This window comes from Branchiostoma floridae, chromosome 15, assembly GCF_000003815.2.
Source record: "Branchiostoma floridae strain S238N-H82 chromosome 15, Bfl_VNyyK, whole genome shotgun sequence".
Lineage (NCBI taxonomy): Eukaryota > Metazoa > Chordata > Leptocardii > Amphioxiformes > Branchiostomatidae > Branchiostoma > Branchiostoma floridae.
In genome coordinates this window covers 20,861,875-20,885,201 of record NC_049993.1, presented here as the reverse complement: position 1 = coordinate 20,885,201, position 23,327 = coordinate 20,861,875, and the positions used below count along the sequence as shown (strand labels likewise).

At 45.8% G+C, this 23,327-nt stretch overlaps 4 protein-coding genes across 4 annotated transcripts; all 4 read right to left on the bottom strand.

The window, feature by feature from the left end:
* Window positions 1-93: 93 nt before the first annotated feature.
* Window positions 94-1,617, bottom strand: LOC118431665 (tripartite motif-containing protein 2-like). Its single transcript, XM_035842908.1, has one exon. The coding sequence runs from the start codon at window positions 1,444-1,446 to the stop codon at window positions 94-96; it is 1,353 nt and encodes a 450-aa protein (XP_035698801.1). The 5' UTR covers window positions 1,447-1,617.
* Window positions 1,618-5,687: 4,070 nt separating this feature from the next.
* Window positions 5,688-8,262, bottom strand: LOC118431664 (tripartite motif-containing protein 2-like). The gene has a single exon (XM_035842907.1). The coding sequence runs from the start codon at window positions 8,260-8,262 to the stop codon at window positions 6,070-6,072; it is 2,193 nt and encodes a 730-aa protein (XP_035698800.1). The 3' UTR covers window positions 5,688-6,069.
* Window positions 8,263-11,128: 2,866 nt separating this feature from the next.
* LOC118431663 (tripartite motif-containing protein 2-like) lies at window positions 11,129-13,427 on the bottom strand. The gene has a single exon (XM_035842905.1). It carries the CDS (start codon window positions 13,340-13,342, stop codon window positions 11,129-11,131), a length of 2,214 nt encoding a protein of 737 aa, XP_035698798.1. The 5' UTR covers window positions 13,343-13,427.
* Window positions 13,428-16,878: 3,451 nt separating this feature from the next.
* LOC118431662 (tripartite motif-containing protein 2-like) lies at window positions 16,879-19,089 on the bottom strand. The gene has a single exon (XM_035842904.1). The coding sequence runs from the start codon at window positions 19,087-19,089 to the stop codon at window positions 16,879-16,881; it is 2,211 nt and encodes a 736-aa protein (XP_035698797.1).
* Window positions 19,090-23,327: the final 4,238 nt, after the last annotated feature.

Below are 23,327 nucleotides of genomic sequence, written 5' to 3'. Positions count from 1 at the left end.
CTCCCAATGGTTAAGACTGGCGAGTCCCTACTTTGCACTCTGACGTCAAACGGACTTCCCGCCACAGACCTACCGTTCACCCTGACCTCTAACCTATGGTTGCCCGTGACCTTTGGCGATGACCTCAGGTGAGTAGGAGATTTCCCACAATCCCCTGCCCTTCTCCTGCAGCTGTGTTGGTACCGCCTGGCCCGAGGGGTCCATCAGGGTGGCGGTGACGTCATCTTTAAGCACAGAACAAGGTTGCCCGTTTTTGTCAACTGTGCTGAGGAGACAGACATTTGGAAACTCTAAAACGGCAGGTTTTATATCAACTGTACATTTGGATGCGTCAACCTTCCCTGTGTGTCGTACTTGTACGCACCCTGCCCTGGCCACGTCATCTCTGAACTCCGCCACAGCCGTCCCCTCCGAGAACACGACTTGACTCGGTCGGGCTGTCAGGTCGCTTGGAGTTGTCATCAGTTCTTCCACCCTCTGTCGTGCTTGACCTTCGACCTCGATGACGTGCACGTCACTGCCATGTTCCAAGGCTTTTTTTTTACAGAACTCAGACGCGCTCGTCAGTCCGGCCAACTCAAACTCTATCGCTTCTTTCTGGGCTTCCAAACCTTTCCCCACCTCCTGGCGGCGTGATTCGATTTCTGACACGACTTCTTCTTTTCTGTCTTGAAGCAAGGCCATCAGCTGATCAAAATAGGCTGTTGCCTGTTCAATCGCTGCGTCTGCCGATGTTGGGAACTCAGATAATTCCCTCTCGAGTTGTTTTAGAGTAGCCTGCACGTCTTTTTCTCGAGGCTCGACATTATTCATCAGTTTTCGTAGGTCTCGTTTCTTCCTCTCAGCGACGGAGCCGATTTCTACAGGATTGTGTTTATCACCCGGCCGATGATCGACAACCGTACAGGCGACACAGACCAAAGTCTGACAAGGTTCACAGTAGAAAGTTAAGACTTGGTCTTCGTGCTTTGGGCAGAAGGCTTTGCGCTGGAAGGTGCCAGGCACACCTTCAGAGGCCTCTAGGTTCTCTTGGGTCACGATCTGATGCCCTTTCAGGGTTGGAAACCTGCGATGTGTGTTTGTACAGGACTCACAAAGCAGAACGGCACACTGTACGCACCATGACCGCGCCCCTTTCTTCGTCCCCTCACACACCTGACACGGCACACCTGGCCCCACACCTTCCTTCACGGCCGCGAAGTCCAGCAGGTTGTTGACGTAGAAGTTGGTCCTGAGTCTGTCCACACCTTGGTCTGGTAGACTGACCCGTGTGCGGCAGGTTGGACACTCCAGCGGCTGTTGTTTGGCGGCCCATTCTTGCAGACACTCCTTACAGAATGTGTGCAGACATGGCAGGACTCTGGGGTCCCGGAAGTGCAGCATACAGACCGGGCACGTCAGGAACTGCTCGTCGAAGTTGTGAGAATCCGGAATCTTACTCGCCATCTTGTTTGATGCGTCGTCAGAAAGATTTTCGTGGCAATGCGATGTCTCTCTTCCTCGTAAGCTTACTGTGTTGTACTGCCCAGTATAGGGTTGCGTTTGCTCACGTCATCTCGTGTTTGCCTTCGATGACGTAGTTTCCATCACATGCTACATAAAGTCAAGATAACCTCAGGTGAACCCGTCCTTTGCACCTTAGCTCACATGTTCCCCACCTGGCGAACACGTGAACGGCGCGGTACAAAGGACAGACATTTTGAGGTTATTTATTAACGGTCTGTATAGCAGGGGTCAAGAGACGTAACGGAGGTGTTCGGCTCGGAACCAAGCGGTTCTGGGTTCGAATCCTGCCATGTTACCGATATTGGGCGCTTGGGAGGGGCATTTTGAACGACCTTCCTCACTCCACCCAGGTGTAAAAATCTGACTTGTTGGTAGGGTATGTAAAGGCAGTGGAAGGAGAGGGCTGTGCTTGGTTCCCCCCGATACCGTGCTCTAGACACGGTGGTTAACAACTCACTATCCCTATTTTTTTTTCTTTATTCAAAAACACATGACAAGGACACTGTGGCGCTGCACTCAAGTTTAACAACTTATTTTAACAGCGCCACATAAAAAAATACAAATGAATTAATGAACTTTGGTAACTTAGGTCAACATATCAGTGCGCCATGTCCCACCACCCAAAGACATACAGTAGTACCAATTAGCCTAATTAAGTACATATGAAAAAGAGAATTAACAAAGTAGAGTTGCCTGAGAAAGGCTATGGGACCGTCTTTACCTTCTACCTGCCCTTTGTATGGGCACCGTCAAAACATGTCACCAACTTAAGTGCAATGCCACATTGTTCTCGTCTGTCTTAAAGTAATACAGTACTGCTCAGTGCAGGCTTGTTTTTGCTCGCGTAATCTCACGTTTGCCTTCCGTGACGTAGTTCCAGACACATCCTGTAAAGTCGAGGTGACCTCAGATGAACGTAGTTAACATACGCACCCTCTGGCGTACAGGTGAAAAACTACAGGCTACTACTACTAATCTCCAAGCGGATCATAAGGGCTAAAGAATGTCCAACTACCCACGGGATTCTGTCTATTGCCTCAAAAAAGTTATGGGACCGCCTTAACATTCTACCTGCCCTTTGTATGGGCACCGTTAAACATGTTACCAACTTTAGTGCAATGCCACATTGTCCTCGTCTGGCTTTAAGTAATGCAGTGCTGCTCCGTGCAGGGTAGTATCTGTTCATGTATTCTCATGTTTGCCTTAAGTGATCTTTAGTGACGTAGTTCCAGTCACATGCTGTAAAGTCGTGATAACCTCAGATGACCTTAGTTCACATACACACCCCCTGGCGTACACGTGAAGAACAACACAATAGATCTCTATTGAGGTTGTCAAGACGCGCAAATGAGTCCTGCTAGGGCAGCAACATATCTATGATTGATAATTAGCGTCCGAGTTTCCAAAATTAGGACAGGTATTACTTATTACCTGTCAGGTGAATAGCGGTGCAGAAGATAAGATAGGGCGATTTGGAGCCCTCATAGCAGTTAGCAGAGCATCACAAAGAGCTCATTATGTTCAGGCCACTGGCACATATAACTACCACATTATCGCCTGTGGCCAAGTTACACATTAGGCAGGGTCGGCTGAACCCTAAGCCTATAATACACAGGTAGTACAACCTTCTCAGTGCTGGGTTGAAGGACAAACAGAAAGGTACAGTGGAGACAGACTCTCCGAGACTTTAAGGAGTCAGACTGAAGACACCTTCCTTCCGTACTGAGGTTAGTCGAACAGCTTCTTCTCTGTGACCTTACGTGGTACCTAATGTATGTATGTCCATGAGAAGTAAAACGGTTCGAACGATTGTCTGATCAAATATTTGGTTCATACGTCATTAATGATAACAAAATGGCGACAAGGAAACAGGGGCAAAAAATACCTCCATTTGACGCCCTATCCGAGGGACGGCCCTAACCTGAGCTAGTACTAGATACTCATTTGGAACTGAGTGAAGTGGGGAAAGTCAAGTTAAATGCCCTTCCTTAGATTCCACAAAATCGGCGGGATATCAACTAAGCGAAAAATAGATAAAACAGGTAGCCAATGACCTCAGTGCTGAGTTGAAGGACACACTGGAAGACACAGGTAAGACAGACTCCCTACGTCTTTAAGGAGCTTGAAGACTGAAGACAACTTAAGGATAGTCAATCAGCTTCTTCCCTGTTATCTAAATAATACCTGACGTATTTTTTGTATATAAGAAGTAAAAATATTGGAACGATTGCCCGATGAAATGTTTGGTTACGTCATAACAAAATGGCGACAAGGAAACAGGAACACTGTCAGTACTTGACAACATGGACAATTAATGTAGCCATTTTCTATGTTAGGAGTCTAAGAATTATTCTCGAATTTGCACTAATCTTAAACACTCATATAATGGTGATAGGAAGATTTCAAAATATAACAATACTCTTTTGAACATTAAAATTGAGGAAACACTCAACACATTCCTCACATGTGCTGTCAGCTAAGGGGATCCTCGAATCCTTCATATTTCTGAATTTTCCCAAACTTTAATTCTTCTTCTTACTTTTGTGTCCTCAGCATCTTACTGATGCATGATAACCATAAATGATATGTTTAATGGTTCTTTGAGCTGCAAAGGAAATTGAGTTCCGAGCCTTTGTTGTATTTTTGTAGACACCACTTCCTTGTCGTGGACTCTCTCAGTCTTCCCTGCAAGGATCAGAGCAGTGTCATTATAAGGGAACTCAGTCCAGGTTAGTTTCAGTCCAAATTCTAGGACGTACGTATTAGTCAGATTAGGCCTTTCCAGGTTCATTCCTTGGTTTTTGGATATTGCAGCATTACAAAATGTCAGGAATGCATCCTCTAACGGGAATCGCTTTTTGAAGCCTCGATAACTCAACAAGATATGAATGGATCTGTATGATATCTGGCATGTTGGTTCGTGTCATCAAAACAAAGGGAAAATGCTTCGCCTCGGGTATTAAAGGAACCCCCTTGTGGGTGGGGCAACCCATATTTTCACATAATCAAGCCACGCCCATCATCTATCTATTACATAAGCAATGGCAATTCACTATTTCGGATGGGTGCAGTAGACTGTAAAACAATGCCCCCTAGTGACGAGTGAAGGTACCACATCCAAAATGCGAAACTATAAGAAACGGGTCATAAATTTATTCTATATTACACAAATTCACGAATACAAGAGTACTTCAGATAATTCCAACGGGATGCTGCTCTAGTGGTCAGGTTTATTTGTTTGATGTTTGTTTCTTTGTTTTATAGTTTCGATTGAATCGACGATCATTGGTTGTTACAGTATAGACTTTAGATTACGTCGATGAAGATTAGACATCCAGGTAATAAGATATGCCAAAAAGCAGTTACTCAAGAAACTGGATATGGTTTTGACGTGATTTAGACATCTGGATATGACTTTGATATGATTTTAGATTAATTTGTCAGATATGTTGTAGAGCTCTTGATAATGCCAGTGACTTGTAACGACTTAACCATTCCTGTGTATTTGTCTGTCTCTGCTTATAGACTCCAATATAACCAACGCTGCCTGAGAGTCTGCGTAACGTATTTGTCACACAGTAAAGACTTAGTGATGTCAGCACATAACATAGGAAGGTAACCAGCAAAGTAAAAGCCTACCTCCGGGTCAGCAATACGTGTTGTTACGTGACCTTTATTACAACGGCCGCCAGGCGTCGCTTTCATTAAGCGAATGCAAAATCCCATAGGACTGTAACGTAGCACTGCATATCGCGTCATTAGACCATAAATTTGATCAAAGCATGAACTAAAAGTAAACTGAGAGGATTGGCCAGGATAAAGTAAAGGCCGATGCAGACGCCTTTGGGATACAGTTAACTTAAAGGAGGGTGCAATGAAAACACAACCAGTAACTTTTGACATCTTTTGTTCATTTGATTTGAAAATATTCATGATATGCAACTCATGACATATTCATGATATTGTAGTTTTTTTCTGTCCGTCAACTCTTCCACATATGGCAGTTCAAAATATGAATAATATATTATGAAGATTCTTATCAGCTCTTCTGTATGGGATGGCCCTGTAGCTCAATCGGTGGTAACGTAAAAGTTGAGCTCCTGGTTCCAGTTAGTTGGTAACTCGGAGATCCAGGTTTGAGTCCAGGGAAAGGCGATTGGGGATGGACTTTCGTTTCAGAAAAAAAGAACACTTATGACATCATTTTACTTCATTGTTGCCACAATACATTCCTTATGATCTCATGTATACTCCTACTTATTCCATGAGCAAAAGCTGGTACATTTCCGATGGTAATATTACAGCACGTTTTAGAGCATTGATCTTTATTCAGTTCTCATATCCCACCGGATGCAGACATATGACCAATAATCGCAAGGTTGACAGAAAAAAGGTATTTGCATACATACTAACATGTTTAGTTGATACTGAATATGTCAATTGCTTAAATGTGGTTAACTAAAGGGATTTTAAAGTGATAGGATGCGGAAAAATCCTTATGATATATTTCTGCTATCTGTTGATATCTTTGAACATGGAAAATATCAGAGGTACTTGATGAGGCTACTTGTACCTGTACAATTCGACACAACGTCCATCAATACACGCTACAGCTATGTGGTTATCCGGTGTCAGCGCGATTCCCCGGGGGCCTCTTCCCTTCACTGTGGCCACAGTTCTCAGGTACGTCCCGTCTGGCCCGAACACCTGCAGACGGCCGTTACCACAGTTCACTACAACGATGTTACCTGCCGGGTCTACTGTTATCCCTGTTGGATTGTAGAGTTCTCCCTCATTCCACCCCTGTTCACCAAATATGAACTTCAGCTTCCCCTCAAGGTCGAACACAAACACTCTATGAGCAGAGAAATCAGTGACAAAGAACAGATCACGTGACTCGTCCACCGCTATGAACCATGGGTCCTGTAACTGTCCCTTGCCGATGTCCCGGATGAGGCTCCCGTCAGGCTGCAGGAGGAGACAGGACTGCTGTCCCCAGTCCACCACCACCATGCGGCCGCCCTGCAGAACTGCAACTCCAAATGGATCTCGTAAACAGTCAGGTTTTAGGGTCTTTGTGAGTTTTCCTTCCCGTGAGTACACCCGGATTGCTTGGTTGCCAGTGGGATAATTACCAAAAGTCAGAACAAACTGTCCATTAGAGTCCATGTCAATGCCCCATGGACTCTCACCATCCACCGGGAAAGACCGAAGTGACTGACCAGTCTTGGCATCGAATATCTGAACCCGTTTTTTCCCATTATCCACCACTGCAATGTTACCGTCCATGTCCACTGCTACATCTGATGGGCAGGAAAGTTTTCCCTCTTCACTTCCTTCTCTCCCAATGGTTAAAACCGGGGTGTCCCTACTTTGCACTTTGACGTCAAACGGACTTCCCGCCACAGCACCGCCGTTCACCTTGACCTCTAACCTATGGTTGCCCGTGACCTCAGGTGTGTAGGAGATTTCCCACAATCCCCTGTCCTTCTCCTGCAGCTGTGTTGGTACCGCCTGGCCCGATGGGTCCGTCAGGGTGGCTGTGACGTCATCTTTCAGCACAGAACAAGGTTGCCCGTTTTTGTCAACAGTGCTGAGGAGAGCGATATTTGAAAACTCTACAACGGCTGGTTTGATTTCAACTGATACCTTTGCCTTAACTTTTACTTGTATACTCCCTGCCCTGGCCACGTCATCTCTGAACTCCGCCACAGCCGTCCCCTCCGAGAACACGACTTGACTCGGTCGGGCTGTCAGGTCGCTTGGAGTTGTCATCAGTTCGTCCACTCTCTGTCGTGCTTGACCCTCGACCCCGATGACGTGCACGTCACTGCCGTGTTCCAAGGCTTGTTTACAGAACTCAGACGCGCTCGTCAGTCCGGCCAACTCAAACTCCATCGCTTCTTTCTGGGTTTCCAGACACTTTTCAACCTCCTGGCGGCGTGAGACGATTTCTGTGACGACTTCCTTTTTTCTGTCTTGAAGAAAGGCCATCAGCTGATCGAAATATCCTGTTGCCTGTTCAACGGCAGCGTCTGCCGATGTTGGTAACTCAGATATTTCACCCTCGATTTCTTTCAGCGAAGCCCGCACGTCTTTTTCTCGAGGCTCGATGTTTGCTAACAGTTTCTGTAGGTCTCGTTTCTTCCTCTCAGCGACGGAGCCGATTTCTACAGGATTGTGTTTATCGCCCGGCCGATGATCGACAACCGTACAGGCGACACAGACCAAAGTCTGACAAGGTTCACAGTAGAAAGTTAAGACTTGGTCTTCGTGCTTTGGGCAGAAGGCTTTGCGCTGAAAGCTGCTGGGCACACCTTCAGAGGCCTCCAGGTTCTCTTGGGTCACGATCTGATGCCCTTTCATGGCTGGAAACTTGCGATGTGTGTTTGTACAGGACTCACAAAGTAGAACGGCACACTGTACGCACCATGACCGCGCCCCTTCCGCCTTCCCCTCACACACCTGGCACGGCACACCTGGCCCCGCACCTTTCTTCACGGCCGCGAAGTCCAGCAGGTTGTTGACGTAGAAGTTGGTCCTGAGTCCGTCCACACCTTGGTCTGGTAGACTGACCTGTGTGCGGCAGGTTGGACACTCCAGCGGCTGTTGTTTGGTGGCCCATTCTTGCAGACACTCCCTACAGAATGTGTGCAGACATGGCAGGACTCTGGGGTCCCGGAAGTGCAGCATACAGACAGGGCACGTCAGGAACTGCTCGTCGAAGTTGTGAGAATCCGGAATCTTACTTGCCATCTTGTTAGATGCGTAGTCTCTCCTCCTCGTTCACACAAACTGCGTATGCTTACTGTGTTGTGCTGCTCATCAATAAAGGGTTGTGTTTGCTCACGTCATCTCGTGTTTGTCTCCAATGACATAGTTTCCATCACATGCTACATAAAGTCAAGATAACCTCAGGTGAACCCGCCCTTTGACCTTAAGCTCACATGTTGCCCACCTGGTGTACACGTGAGCGGCGCCGTACAAAGTACAGACATTTTGAGGTTAATCATTAACGGTCTGTAGTGGGGACAAGACGCATAACGGCGGTGTTTGTCTCAGAACCAAGTGGTTCTGGGTTCGAATCCGTCATGTTACCGATATTGTGCGCTTGGGAGAGGCACTTCATCACTTTACCTAGGTGTCAAACCTGACTTTTTGTCGGGTAGGTAAAGGCAATGGAAGGAGAGGGCTGTGCTTGGTTCCCCCCGATAACGTGCTCTAGACACGGTGGTTAACAACTCACTATCCCTATCTTTTTTCTTTATTCAAAAACACATAACAAGGACAGTGTGGCGCTGCACTCAAGTTTAACAACTTATTTTAACAGCGCCACATAAAAAAATACACATGAATTAATGAACTTTGGTAACTTAGGTCAACATATCAGTGCGCCATGTCCCACCACCCCAAGACATACAGTTGTACCAATTAGCCTAATTAAGTACATATGAAAAAGAGAATAAACAAAGTAGAGTTGCCTCAGAAAGGCTATGGAACCGCCTTTATCTTCTACCTGCCCTTTGTATGGGCTCCGGTAAAACATGTTACCAACTTCACTGCAATACCGTCCCTATTGCCTCAAAAAGGCTTTGCGATGTACACGATGTAAACTGTATCTCTGTCATGTACTTTGCCTGACCCTTGCCTCTTCCCTGGTGACCGCAATGAAAAGCTGCCTCCAGGCCAATTTGAGCTTTCATGAATAAATAAAGGTTCAAACAAACAAACACGACAAGGCTATTGGACCGCCTTTACCTTCTACCTGCCCTTTGTACGGGCTCCGGTAAAACATGTTACCAACTTTAGTGCAATGTCACATTGTCCTCGTCTGTCGTATAGTAATGCAGTGCTGCTCAGTACAGGGTTGCGTTAGCTCACATATTCTCATGTTTGCCTTCGGTGGCGTAGTTTTCGTCACATCCCGTAAAGTCGATATACCTCAGATGAACGTAGTTAACATACGCACCCCCTGGCGTACAGGTGAAGAATTACAGGCTACCACTTGTATTTTCTATGCTTTACTAATCTCCAAGCGGATCATAAGGGCTAAAGAATGTCCAACTGCCCACGGGATTCTGTCTATTGCTGCTTTGAAAAGGTGTCCTTTGACATCTGTTCCGCCATACTCCCATTGTCACTGTATGTGGAGAATCCAAATAAATAAATAGATAAATATTTCCCTAAAAAGGCTATGTGACCGCCTTTACCTTCTACCTGGTCTTTGTATGGGCACCGTTAAAACATGTTAGCAACTTTAGTGCAATGCCACATTGTCCTCGTTTGTCTTAAGATTATGCAGTGTTTCTCAGTGCAGGGTTTTGTTATTCTCACGTTTGCCTTCATTGACGTAGTTCCAGTCACATCCTTCAAAGTCGACATAACCTCCGATGACCGTAGTTAACATACGCACCCCCTGGCGTACAGGTAAAGAACAACAGGCTACCACTTCATTTTCCACTATTACAAAAGGAGACCGTCAAATTGGCAAATTTCGGTCTTTTCGGGAATGGGGAAATGGTGAGAAACTCGCAAAGGGGTTTAAAGTTCTGAGGCTTATTTTACCATGAATTCGAAACTATGACAATTTAAAGCTACTCATAACAATATTTAAAGACATTTCGCATATATATATATTCTGTCAATTGTTTTATGAAAAGCGGCCATATCATAATTTTAACCGTAATATAAAGAGGAAGTAGACGTTGAGCAAGTGCAATAGTGTTATTATCCGTTTATTGATATTAAATAGAATCAATTTCCTTTCAAATGAACACAGCATGTCATTGCTCTAAACAGCACTTCGAGCGTTATGAAGCTGGTGTGTTACGCGGAAGGGTGCGGGGTCATTTGATTGCAAATTGTAAGCGGGCTCTAGACAGAGTAGTGTAAAAGTTATATAACACTATTGGAGACAGTGATATATGATAAAACACTTAAATGAGTCCTAAAGTGGGGATGGGAGTGCTATTTTCCGACAAGTACTGATTTTAGGAAGTGAAAAATAGATCTATTATGCGCCAAGTCTGAAATTCATCGGATCTAAGGAAAAAAAACTATAAGTGCCCTCTAAAACAATCCCAGAATGCACAGCGCTACCTGAATGGCGCGCTTCAAGACGCTGCCTTGAAGAGGGAAGAGGACTTCAACTTTTGTGCCGTTTTAAGAACAACGAAAAGGCTTACTAAGGTATGCATCTTACAGTGAATTTTATATACGTTTTCAAGGATGTGTAAGATAAGGAAACAGGCCGATCCATGCACTAGAATAAGACTGGGCAGAGGGAGGCAGGAGGTATGTGTAAGTTCAGGAAAAGTCGAATAGTTCGCCTGAAACCAACAAGTGGGTGGAACCATAGCTGAGACATCAAGTCATAAAAGTGTATCAAAATATTATCATACCTGGAGGTGAACCGTCTCACATTGTATAACATCGAGTTCTTATTGCTGAATTGAATGTAAAATTCAAGCATACAAGGCTCAAAACGCTACAGCTATGTGGTCATCTATAAAGTGCTTGCTTATTTTAAGTGCGTAGGGATTGGATACGGAAAAAATGTGGCATCTCTTCTGTTACCTGTCAATATCTTTGAACATGGACAAGATCAGAAGCAATTGTCAGGCTACTTGTACCTGTACAACTCAACACAATCTCCCATATAACACGCTACAGCTATGTGGTTATCCGGTGTCAGCGCGATTCTCTGGGGGCATCGTCCCTTCACTGTGGTCACAGTTCTCAGGTACGTCCCGTCTGGCCCGAACACCTGCAGACGGCGGTCACGTTCGTTCACTACAACGATGTTACCTGCCGGGTCTACTGTTATCCCTGTTGGATGGTAGAGTTGTCCCTCATCCTGCCCCAGTTTACCAAAGCTGAACTTCAGCTTCCCCTCAAGGTCAAACACAAACACTTTATGAGCCAAGTAATCAGTGACGAAGAGCATATCACGTGACTTGTCCACCGCTATGAACTGTGGATGCTGTAACTGCCCCTTGCCGATGTCCCGGATGAGGCTCCCGTCAGGCTGCAGGAGGAAACAGCACTGCTGTGTGTAGTCCGTCACCACTATGCGGCCGTCCTGCAGAACTGCAACTCCACATGGATTCCACAAACAGTCAGGTTTTAGGGTCTTTGTAAGTTTTCCTTCCCGTGAGTACACCCGGATTGCTTGGTTGCCAGTGGAGAAGAGGTTGTTATCAAAAGTCACAATAAACTGTCCATTGGAGTCCAAGTCAATGCCCCATGGACTCTCGCCATCCACCGGGAAAGACCGAAGTGACTGACCAGTCTTGGCATCGAATATCTGAACCCGATTGTTCCCATTATCCACCACTGCAATGTTACCGTCCATGTCCACTGCTACATCTGCCGGGCAGACAAGTTCTCCCTCCCCACTTCCTTCTCTCCCAATGGTTAAGACTGGCGTGTCCCTACTTTGCACTCTGACCTCAAACGGACTTCCCGCCACAGAACCGCCGTTCACCTTGACCTCTAACCCATGGTTGCCCGTGACCTCAGGTGAGTAGGAGATTTCCCACAATCCCCTGCCCTTCTCCTGCAGCTGTGTTGGTACCGCCTGGCCCGAGGGGTCCGTCAGGGTGGCTGTGACGTCATCTTTAGCCACAGCACACAGACGTCCCATTTCGTCTATTGTCCTTAGCAGCGAGACATTTGAAAAATCTACAACGGCAGGTTTAACTTCAACTGAACATTTAAACACGTCCACTTTCCCTGTGTTTCGCACTTGTACGCGCCCTGCCCTGGCCACGCCATCTCTGAACTCCGCCACGGCCGTCCCCTCCGAGAACACGACTTGACTCGGTCGGGCTCTCAGGTCGCTTGGAGTGGTCAGTAGTTCGTCCACTCTCTGTCGTGCTTGACCTTCGACCTCGATAACGTGCACGTCACTGCCGTGTTCCAAGGCTTGTTTACAGAACTCAGACGCGCTCGTCAGTCCGGCCAACTCAAACTCCATCGCTTCTTTCTGGGTTTCCAGACATTTTCCAACCTCCTGGCGGCGTGAGACGATCTCTTGGACGACTTCTTTTTTTCTGTCTTGAAGCAAGGCTATCAGCTGATCAAAATATCCTGTGGCCTGTTCAATCGCAGCGTCTGCCGATGTTGGTAACTGAGATGATTCTCTGTCAACTTCGTTCAGCGTATCCCGCACGTCTTTTTCTCGAGGCTCAACTTTCGCTAACAATTTTTGTAGGTCTCGTTTCTTTCTCTCAGCGACGGAGCCGATTTCTACAGGATTGCGTTTATCACCCCGTGAATGATTGACAACCGTACAGGCGACACAGACCAAAGTCTGACAAGGTTCACAGTAGAAAGTTAAGACTTGGTCTTCGTGCTTTGGGCAGAAGGCTTTGCGCTGAAAGCTGCCAGGCACACCTTCAGAGGCCTCCAGGTTCTCTTGGGTCACGATCTGATGCCCTTTCATGGCTGGAAACCTTCGATGTGTGTTTGTACAGGACTCACAAAGCAGAACGGCACACTGTACGCACCATGACCGCGCCCCTTCCTCCTTCCCCTCACACACCTGGCACGCCACACCTGGCCCCGCCCCTTTCTTCACGGCCGCGAAGTCCAGCAGGTTGTTGACGTAGAAGTTGGTCCTGAGTCCGTCCACACCTTTGTCTGGTAGACTGACCTGTGTGCGGCAGGTTGGACACTCCAGCGGCTGTTGTTTGGTGGCCCATTCTTGCAGACACTCCCTACAGAATGTGTGCAGACATGGCAGGACTCTGGGGTCCCGGAAGTGCAGCATACAGACCGGGCACGTCAAGAACTGCTCATCGAAGTTGTGAGAATCCGGAATCTTACTCGCCATCTTGTTAGATGCGTCGTCAGAAAGACTTTTGCGGCAATGCAATGTATGTCCTCCTCCCTCACACAAACTGCGTAGAATGTGTTGTGCTGCCCAGTACAGTGTTGTGTTAGTTTACGAAATCTCGTGATTGCCTTCAGTGACGTAGTTTCCATCACATGCTGTATAAAGTCAAGATAACCTCAGTTGAACCCGTCCTTTGCACCTTAGCTCACATGTTCCCCACCTGGCGAACACGTGAACGGCGCGGTACAACGTATGGTCATTTTGAGGTTATTTATTACCGGTCTGTAGTGCGGCCACGAGGTATAACGGCGGTGTTTGTCTCAGAACCAAGTGGTTCTGGGTTCGAATCCGTCATGTTACCGATATTGTGCGCTTGGGAGAGGCACTTCATCACTTTACTCAGGTGTCAAACCTGACTTGTCGGGTAGGTAAAGGGAATGGAAGGAGAGGGCTGTGCTTGGTTCCCCCCGATACCGTGCTCTAGACACGGTGATTAACAACTCACTATCCCTATTTTTTTTCTTTATTCAAAAACACATAACAAGGACGATGTGATGCTGCACTCAAGTTTAACAACTTATTTCAACAGCGCCACATAACAAAATACAAATGAATTAATGAACTTTGGTAACTTAGGTCAACATATCAGTGCGCCATGTCCACCACCCAAAGACATACAGTTGTACCAATTAGCCTAATTAAGTACATATGAAAAAGAGAATTAACAAAGTAGAGTTGCCTCAAAAAGGCTATGGGACCGCCTTTACCTTCTACCTTCCCTTTGTATGGGCACCGTTAAACATGTTACCAACTTCAGTGCAATGCCACATTGTCCTCGTCTGTCTTATAAAGCATTGCAGTGCTACTCAGTACAGAGTTGTGTTAGCTCACATATTTTCATGTTTGCCTTCGGTGGCGTAGTTCCAGTTACATACTGTAAAGTCAAGATGACCTCAAATGACCGTAGTAAACATAGGCACCCCCTGGCGTACAGGTGAAGAACAACTGACTACCACTTGTATTTTCTATGTTTTACTAATCTCCAAGCGGATAATAGGGACTAAAGAATGCCCCACTGCCCTCGGAATTCTGTCTGTGTCCCCGATAGATTAATGTTTTACCATGAACTGTAAAGTTATATTGAACTTCTGCACCGGTCCCTCAGCAGGCGTTCCCTTGAACTTTTGGATCGACCCCCCACCCCCACCCCCACCCCCACCCCTAACATTAGAGGGAAGTCAGCCCAGGGTTCATCTGGGTTCACCTGAAAAACCGGTACTGTAGAAACAGGGGAGGGGTGCAAGTACAACAAAGAGAAGACGTTTAGTAAATATGCAAGTCAAGCTGCGCTCACAGACGCAGATTTGGTTTTCAATACTCAATCATTCACTGAAATATTTCCATCAGATGGTTGCCTGACATTAAGATATTAGAAAGGTTGGGGATCAACAGTCTACTGAAACTCATGATCGAAACGTCATGCGAGAACGGTCAGACTACGTGTGCAAGGAACAAGCCAGATGTGTTTTAAATGTACCTAACAGACAAATTCTCAGTCAAGCGCCACTAAACTAGTCTGGGACATGGGATGGGATACACTCAAAAATAGAAGAGCAGCCAACAGACTTACAATTCTTCAGAAATCTAGACATAGTCTCCTAGCCCTGCCGGTTGATTCCTATCTGCAGCTGAACCCAAGGCAATCTCGACATAATCACCTAAACTCAAACAAACTCATCAAGACTAATAATGATTGTCTTAAATACTCATATTTCCCAAGAACCATTCTCGACTGGAATAAACTACCATATTCAACCACCCTTCAAGCTAATCCTGTTAGGTTCAAGGAAGAGGTGTTACAACACCTGAGGAACGGCCTGTATAGTACTGGGCCCTGAACAATAGTACTGCGCCCTGGGTGGATTGCCCCAACACTAAGGGGTGTTACTCAGTATTTACACAAGAACAAGAACAAGAACAAGAACAAAGGAAGAAAAGGTTTAAAGGCAAGAAAGCGGCATAAATACTAAGTTGCATTAAGCTCTTTTAATGCCACCTCAAAGTGTACTTACCGGGTGAAAGGCTGGATGGCGTCCTTCCGAACTCCCTAAACATCCCCAGGTTCAACTGAAGCGTCGCCGCCATGTTATTCCTCACCTGTGCGGAAGTATTGATAGGATAGCAATCACCTGCGGGAATTTTTCTCAACTGTTGTTAATTTCATTCCTACTATTGGAATATGTAATGTTCAGGTAGTTGTTATCTTTACACAATGTTTTAGTTCCTGTCTTCAAAAGATAGTGTCCAATCTTCAAATTACAGAAGAACCTAATTTTCAAGGAAACAATCGAAGTAGCGCATCCAGAACAGTGGAGAAATGTTAGTGCTTGTGGTTAGTGCGCTATGCTAAAAGTGACAACTGCGCTGCAATTATGATGAGTGAAGATAGGAGTCGCTGTGAGACCGTCAATGAATGTTCAGGTCGTTGTTATCTTTAAACCATGTTTTAGTTCCTGAAAATAGCCGAGGAAAGAACATATTGGACAGAGTTAATAAATAGGTTGATAACTTGGCAAGCCGCCCTCCAGAAGGCGTCAGGGTGTGGGGAGACTTGAAAAGGCGATCGAACTAAGAGCAGAAAATAGCAGCCTCGTACGAGCTTTTCTTTCAATACAAATTTCAGAATGGCCAACTAAAGAACTTACTGATTTACCCTTGGTGGGCACCTGGTGATTACTAACTTAAATTAGTCAGGACAAGCCTCAGGGTCAAGTAGATAAGCGCATGAAAGAAGGGAACCTTAAACCCCCAGAAGAGCCCATCTCGTTTCTCAAGTAGCGAAACAGCCAAATCTGAGAATGAGAGACGCTCGTTAGTGAGTTACGGACCTTTTTGGAACGGGAGCTCCGAAAGGGGTGTGTGATAGGGGATGAGTTTTCGCTTGTTCAATTTGAAAAAGAAAATACACTTGATTCCTTGAACAAAAATTGCTTTATTCTCGGGACAAACAACGAGAATATGACACAGCACTTTTCCCAGTATTGATCTTTATTCGGTACACATATTCCACCAGAAACAGGTGTTTTCATACATACTAACGTTAACATGCCTAGTTGATACTGAATATGTGAATATGTAAATTGCTAATGTGGTAAGGTATGAGGATTTTAAAGTACTCTTTTACAGTATTCGCTAGTCATTTTTACAATACTCATTACAAAATTTCCCTACGAAATACGTACAAATTGCAAGTTAAACATAGTCTATGTCTGTAGACAGACAACTTAAAAAGCGTTCTGCTATTTGTCGATACCTTCAAGCATGACCAAGATGAGAGGTACTCTAAGCTAATTCTATCCGTAAACCAGGCACAATTTCCACTATGACACGCTACAGCTATATATGTTCATTCAAATAGTGCTTGCTCAAGTTCAGCCCCTATAGAAGGGATAGGATGCAAAAAAAAGTCTTATAACATCTGTTCTGTCATACATTGATAGCTGAGAGGGCATAGACAAGAAGTCTTGATGAGGCTACTCGTACCTGTACAACTCGACACAATGTCCTCGATACTGAAAACACGCCACAGCTATGTGGTTATCCGGTGTCAGCGCGATTCCCTCGGGGTCTCCTCCCTTCACTGTGGCCACAGTTCTCAGGTACGTCCCGTCTGGCCCGAACACCTGCAGACGGCCGTTATCACGGTTCACTACAATAATGTTACCTGCCGGGTCTACTGTTATCCCTGATGGCCAAAAGAGCTCTCCCTCATCTTCCCCCGGTTCACCAAAGCCGAACTTCAGCTTCCCCTCAAGGTCGAACACAAACACTTTATGAGCATCTATATCAGTGACAAAGAACAGATCACGTGACTCGTCCACCGCTATGAACCATGGGTTCTGTAACTGCCCCTTGCCGATGTCCCGGATGAGGCTCCCGTCAGGATGCAGGAGGAGACAGGACTTCCGTATGCTGTCCGCCACCACCATGCGGCCGTCCTGCAGAACTGCAACTCCAATTGGATCTCGTAAACAGTCATGTTTTAGGGTCTTTGTAAGTTTTCCTTCCTGTGAGTACACCCGGATTGCTGGGTTGCCAGTGGTTCCGTAGTACCTGTTTTCGAACGTCACAATAAACTGTCCATTGGAGTCCATGTCAATGCCTCGTGCACACTCACCATCCACCGGGAAACTCCGAAGTGACTGACCAGTCTTGGCATCGAATATCTGAACCCGTTTGTTCCCCAACTCCACCACTGCGATGTTACCGTCCATGTCCACAGCTACATCTGTTGGGAAGGAAAGTTCTCCCTCCCCAAGTCCCCATCTCCCAATGGTTAGGACTGGGGTGTCCCTACTTTGCACTCTAACCTCAAACGGACTTCCCGCCACAGACCCGCCGTTCACATTGACCTCTAACCTATGGTTTCCCGTGACCTCAGGTGTATAGGAGATTTCCCACAATCCCCTGCCCTTCTCCTGCAGCTGTGTTGGTACCACCTGGCCCGAGGGGTCCGTCAGGGTGGCTGTGACGTCATCTTTAAGCACAGAACAAAGTTGCCTGTTTTGGTCAACTATGCTGAGGAGACAGACATTTGAAAACTTTACAACAGCAGCCTTAATTTCAACTAAGCATTTCGATGCATCAACTTTGACGTGTACGCACCCTGCCCTGGCCACGTCATCTCTGAACTCCGCCACAGCCGTCCCCTCCGAGAACACGACTTGACTCGGTCGGGCTGTCAGGTCGCTTGGACTTCTCAGCAGTTCTTCAACTCTCTGTTGTGCTTGACCCTCGACCTCAATGACGTGCACGTCACTGCCATGTTCCAAGGCTTGTTTACAGAACTCAGACGCGCTCGTCAGTCCGGCCAACTCAAACTCCATCGCTTCTTTCTGTGTGTCAAGACATTTTCCAACCTCCTGGCGGCGTGAGCTGATTTCTGTGACGACTTCTTCTTTTCTGTCTTGAAGCAAGGCCATCAGCTGATCAAAATATATTGTGGCCTGTTCAATCGCTGCGTCTGCCGATGTTGGTAACTCGGATAATTCTCTCTCAACTTCGTTCAGGGTACCCCGCGCAAATTTTTCTCTAGACTCGACATTTCCTATCAGTTTTTGTAGGTCTCGTTTCTTCCTCTCAGCGACGGAGCCGATTTTTACAGGATTGTGTTGATCACCCGGCCGATGGTCGACAACCGTACAGGCGACACAGACCAAAGTCTGACAAGGTTCACAGTAGAAGGTTAAGACTTGGTCTTCGTGCTCTGGGCAGAAGGCTTTGCGCTGAAAGCTGCTGGGCACACCTTCAGAGGCCTCCAGGTTCTCTTGGGTCACGATCTGATGCCCTTTCATGGTTGGAAACCTGCGGTGTGTGCTTGTACAGGACTCACAAAGCAGAACGGCACACTGTACGCACCATGACCGCGCCCCTTCCCCCTTCCCTTCACACACCTGGCACGGCACACCTGGCCCCGCCCCTTTCTTCACGGCCGCGAAGTCCAGCAGGTTGCTGACGTAGAAGTTGGTCCTGAGTCCGTCCACACCTTGGTCTGGTAGACTGACCTGTGTGCGGCAGGTTGGACACTCCAGCGGCTGTTGTTTGGTGGCCCATTCTTGCAGACAGTCCCTACAGAATGTGTGCAGACATGGCAGGACTCTGGGGTCCCGGAAGTGCAGCATGCAGACCGGGCACGTCAGGAACTGCTCATCGAAGTTGTGAGAATCCGGAATCTTACTCGCCATCTTGTTCAATGCGTCGTCAGAAAGACTTTTGCGGCAATGCGAAGTCTCCCTTCCTCGGCCTCGCTCACACAAACTGCGTAAGCTTACTAGTGTTGTGCTGCCCAGTACAGGGTTGTGTTTGCTCACGTAATCTCGTGATTGCCTCCAATGACGTAGTTTCCATCACATGCTACATAAAGTCAAGATAACCTCAGGTGAACCCGTCCTTTGCACCTTAGCTCACATGTTCCCCACCTGGCGTCCACGTGAACAGCGCGGTACAACGTATGGTCATTTTGAGGTTATTTATTAACGGTCTGAAGTGGGGCCAAGAGGCATAACGGCGGTGTTTGCCTCAGAACGAAGTGGTTCCGGGTTCGAATCCTGTCCTGTTACCGATATTGTGCGCTTGGGAGAGGCATTTTGAACGACCTTCCTCACTCCACCCAGGTGTAAAAACCTGACTTGTTGGTCTGGGAGCTCGAGGTAAAAGGCAGAGGAAGGTTAGGGCTGTGCTTGGTTCCTCCCGATACCGTGCCCTAGAGACAGTGGATAACAACTCACTATCCCTATTTTTTTCTTTATTCAAAAACACATAACAAGGACAATGTGGTGCTGCACTCAAGTTTAACAACTTATTTTAACAGTGCCACATAACAAAATACAAATGAATTAATGAACTTTGGTAACTTATAAGGTCAACATATCAGTGCGCCATGTCCCACCAACCAAAGACATACAGTAGTACCAATTCGCCTAATTAAGTACATATGAAAAAGAGAATTAACAAAGTAGAGTTGCCTCAAAAAGGCTATGGGACCGCGTACCGCCTTTACCGTCTACCTGCCCTTTGTATGGGCACCGTTAACACATGTTACCAACTTTAGTGCAATGCCACATTGTCCTCGTCTGGCTTTAAGTAATGCAGTGCTGCTTCGTGCAGGGTAGTATCTGTTCATGTATTCTCATGTTTGCCTTAAGTGATCTTTAGTGACGTAGTTCCAGTCACATGCTGTAAAGTCTAGATAACCTCAGATGACCTTAGTTCACATACACACCCCCTGGCTTACACGTGAAGAACAACACAATAGATCTCTATTGAGGTTGTCAAGACGCGCATATGAGTCCTGCTAGGGCAGCAACATATCTATGATTGATAATTAGCGTCCGAGTTTCCAAAATTAGGATAGGTATTACTAATTATCTATCAGGTAAATAGCGGTGCAGAAGATAAAATAGGGCGATTTGGAGCCCTGATAGCAGTTGGTAGAGCATCACAAAGAGCTCATTATGTTCAGACGGCTGGCACATATAACTACCACACTATCGCCTGTGGGCATTGAACACAATAGGCAGGGTCGTCTAAATCCTAAGCCTATTATATACAGGTAGCACAGCCTCCTCAGTGCTGAGTTTAAAGGCACACGGAAAGCCACATTTGAGACACTCACTCTCCGAGACTTTAAGGAGTCAGACTGAAAACACCTTCCTTCCGTACTGAGGTTAGTCGAACAGCTTCTTCTCTGTGCCCCGTACATTGTACCTGATGTATGTATGTCCATGAGAAGTAAAACGGTTCGAACGATTGTCTGATCAAATATTTGGTTCATACGTCCTTAATGATAACAAAATGGCGACAAGGAAACAGGGGCAAAAAATACCTCCATTTGACGCCCTATCCGAGGGACGGCCCTAACCTGAGCTAGTACTAGATACTCATTTGGAACTGAGTGAAGTGGGGAAAGTCAAGTTATATGCCCTTCCTTAGATTCCACAAAATCGGCGGGATATCAACTATGCTAAAAATAGATAAAACAGGTAGCCTCACGACCTCAGTGCTGAGTTGAAGGACACACTGGAAGACACAGGTAAGACAGACTCCCTACGTCTTTAAGGAGCTTGAAGACTGAAGACAACTTAAGGATAGTCAATCAGCTTCTTCCCTGTTATCTAAATAATACCTGACGTATTTTTTGTATATAAGAAGTAAAATATTGGAACGATTGCCCGATGAAATGTTTGGTTACGTCATAACAAAATGGCGACAAGGAAACAGGACACTGTCAGTACTTGACAACATGGACAATGAAGGTAGCCATTTTCTATGTTAGGAGTCTAAGAATTATTCTCGAATTTGCACTAATCTTAGACACTCATATAAGGGTGATAGGAAGATTTCAAGATATACCAATACTCTTTTGAACATTAAAATTGAGGAAACACTCAACACATTCCTCACATGTGCTGTCAGCTAAGGGGATCCTCGAATCCTTCATATTTCTGAATTTTCCCCAAACTTGAATTTTTCTTCTTACTTTTGTGTCCTCAGCATCTTACTGATGCATGATGAATGATAACCATGAATGATATGTTTAATGGTTCTTTGAACTGCGACGGAAATTGAGTTACAAGCGTTTTTGTATTATTGTAGACACCGCTTCCTTGTCGTGGAGCCTCATAGTTCCCTGTAAGGAGCAGAGCAGTATCATTGTAAGGGAACTCAGTCCAGGCTAGTTTCCATTCTAAGGCGTGTTAGTCACATTAGGCCTTACCAACTTCATTCCTTGGTTTTTGGATATTGCAGCATTACAACATGGCAGGAATGCATCCCCTAAAGGGAATTCCGTTTTATACCTCGATAACTCAACAACATATGAATGGATCTGTATGATATTTGGTATGTTGGTTTGTGTCATCAACACAAAGGGCAAATGCAATTTTGAGCCTCTAGTGGTTTTTAATGGTACACTGCAAAATGTAGAAAATTAACGGTTTTGATATATCATGTTCTGGACACATTATCATGTTTTGAAGGTGGCAGATAGCTCTAGAAAAGTTATTAGATAGTGTTATTTAGAACTCAGTAGAATGTTTCAGGCGCATGAAATTGTTTTTCTCAGTGTTATATATATATATTAGGAAAAAGTTATCAAATTCTGCCGACACAGATGCATCTTCTTGATAATATATCTAATCCCTGCTGTACAGGCTACATCCCAGTATGCCCAACAAAACAAAAAGGATGCTGGTTCTTCTGCTGATCATCCTGAAGGAAGCTGGACCGACGGCAGCCTGCAGCAGCAGCTGTTCATCAGACTGTGACTGCAGCAGCAGAGGCCTCACCAGTGTTCCTCAGGACCTGCCTACAACGATGACTCAGCTTTACTTGCATGGCAATGACATCACGAACTTAAGTCGGTCTGATTTCTCAAGGTACAGGAGCTTAACAACATTAGAACTTCATTACAATCAGATCTCCATGATCCATAACAAAACATTCCACAATCTAACCAGCCTAACGCAACTGTACCTTCATGATAATCGTTTGACCAGCCTCACATCTGACATGTTTGCGGGACTGGGTAGACTTCAGACCTTGTTTCTGTATCAAAACCATTTAACTGGTCTTCCAGGTGGAATATTTGCGGGGCTTGACCAACTATGGCGCTTATGGCTCACTGGCAATCAGTTAACTACTCTGCCAGCTAGCATATTTGTAGGACTTGGTAGCCTACAGTCTTTGTATCTTTCCAAGAATCAGTTAACTAGTTTAACAGCGGGCATATTTGTGGGACTTGGTAACTTGCATTCATTGTCTGTTTCTCAAAACCATTTAAAAACTCTCCCAGATGACATATTTGTGGGACTTCGTAACCTTAGGCACTTGTATCTTTCCCAGAACCACTTAAGCACTCTTCCAGCCGCAATATTTGAGGGATTAGGCAACCTGCAGACCTTGTACCTTTCCGAGAATAAAATAACTAGTCTGCCAGCAGGCATATTTATGGGACTTGACAGCCTTCAGTACTTGTATCTTCACCAAAATCAGATACGAACTCTCCCAGCTGACATATTTGTGGGGATTGGTAAGCTTCAGAGCTTGCATCTTTATCTAAACAAACTGAACAGTCACGCTGACATACTAGAGTCCAATCTGAATATCTCAGTGCTATCAGAGCTTAGGTTAGATCATAACCAGTTTCAGACACTACCAGTTAAGGCTTATGGTATACTAGCCTCAATTGCAACTGCCAACATTGGTAACAACCCTTGGCAGTGTGACTGTAGGATGCTTGCCTTTAGACTGAGGATGAACGGGTCCTACCCATTTGAAGACCAGATCATATGTGCTGGACCTGGTAACCTTACAGGACATTTCCTACGGGACATAAGTCCTGAACACCTTATCTGTGAGGAGACGACACCAGTCTACTACGATTCGAGCACAAAACTTGTTGACTCTACCCTTAGCTTGTCTA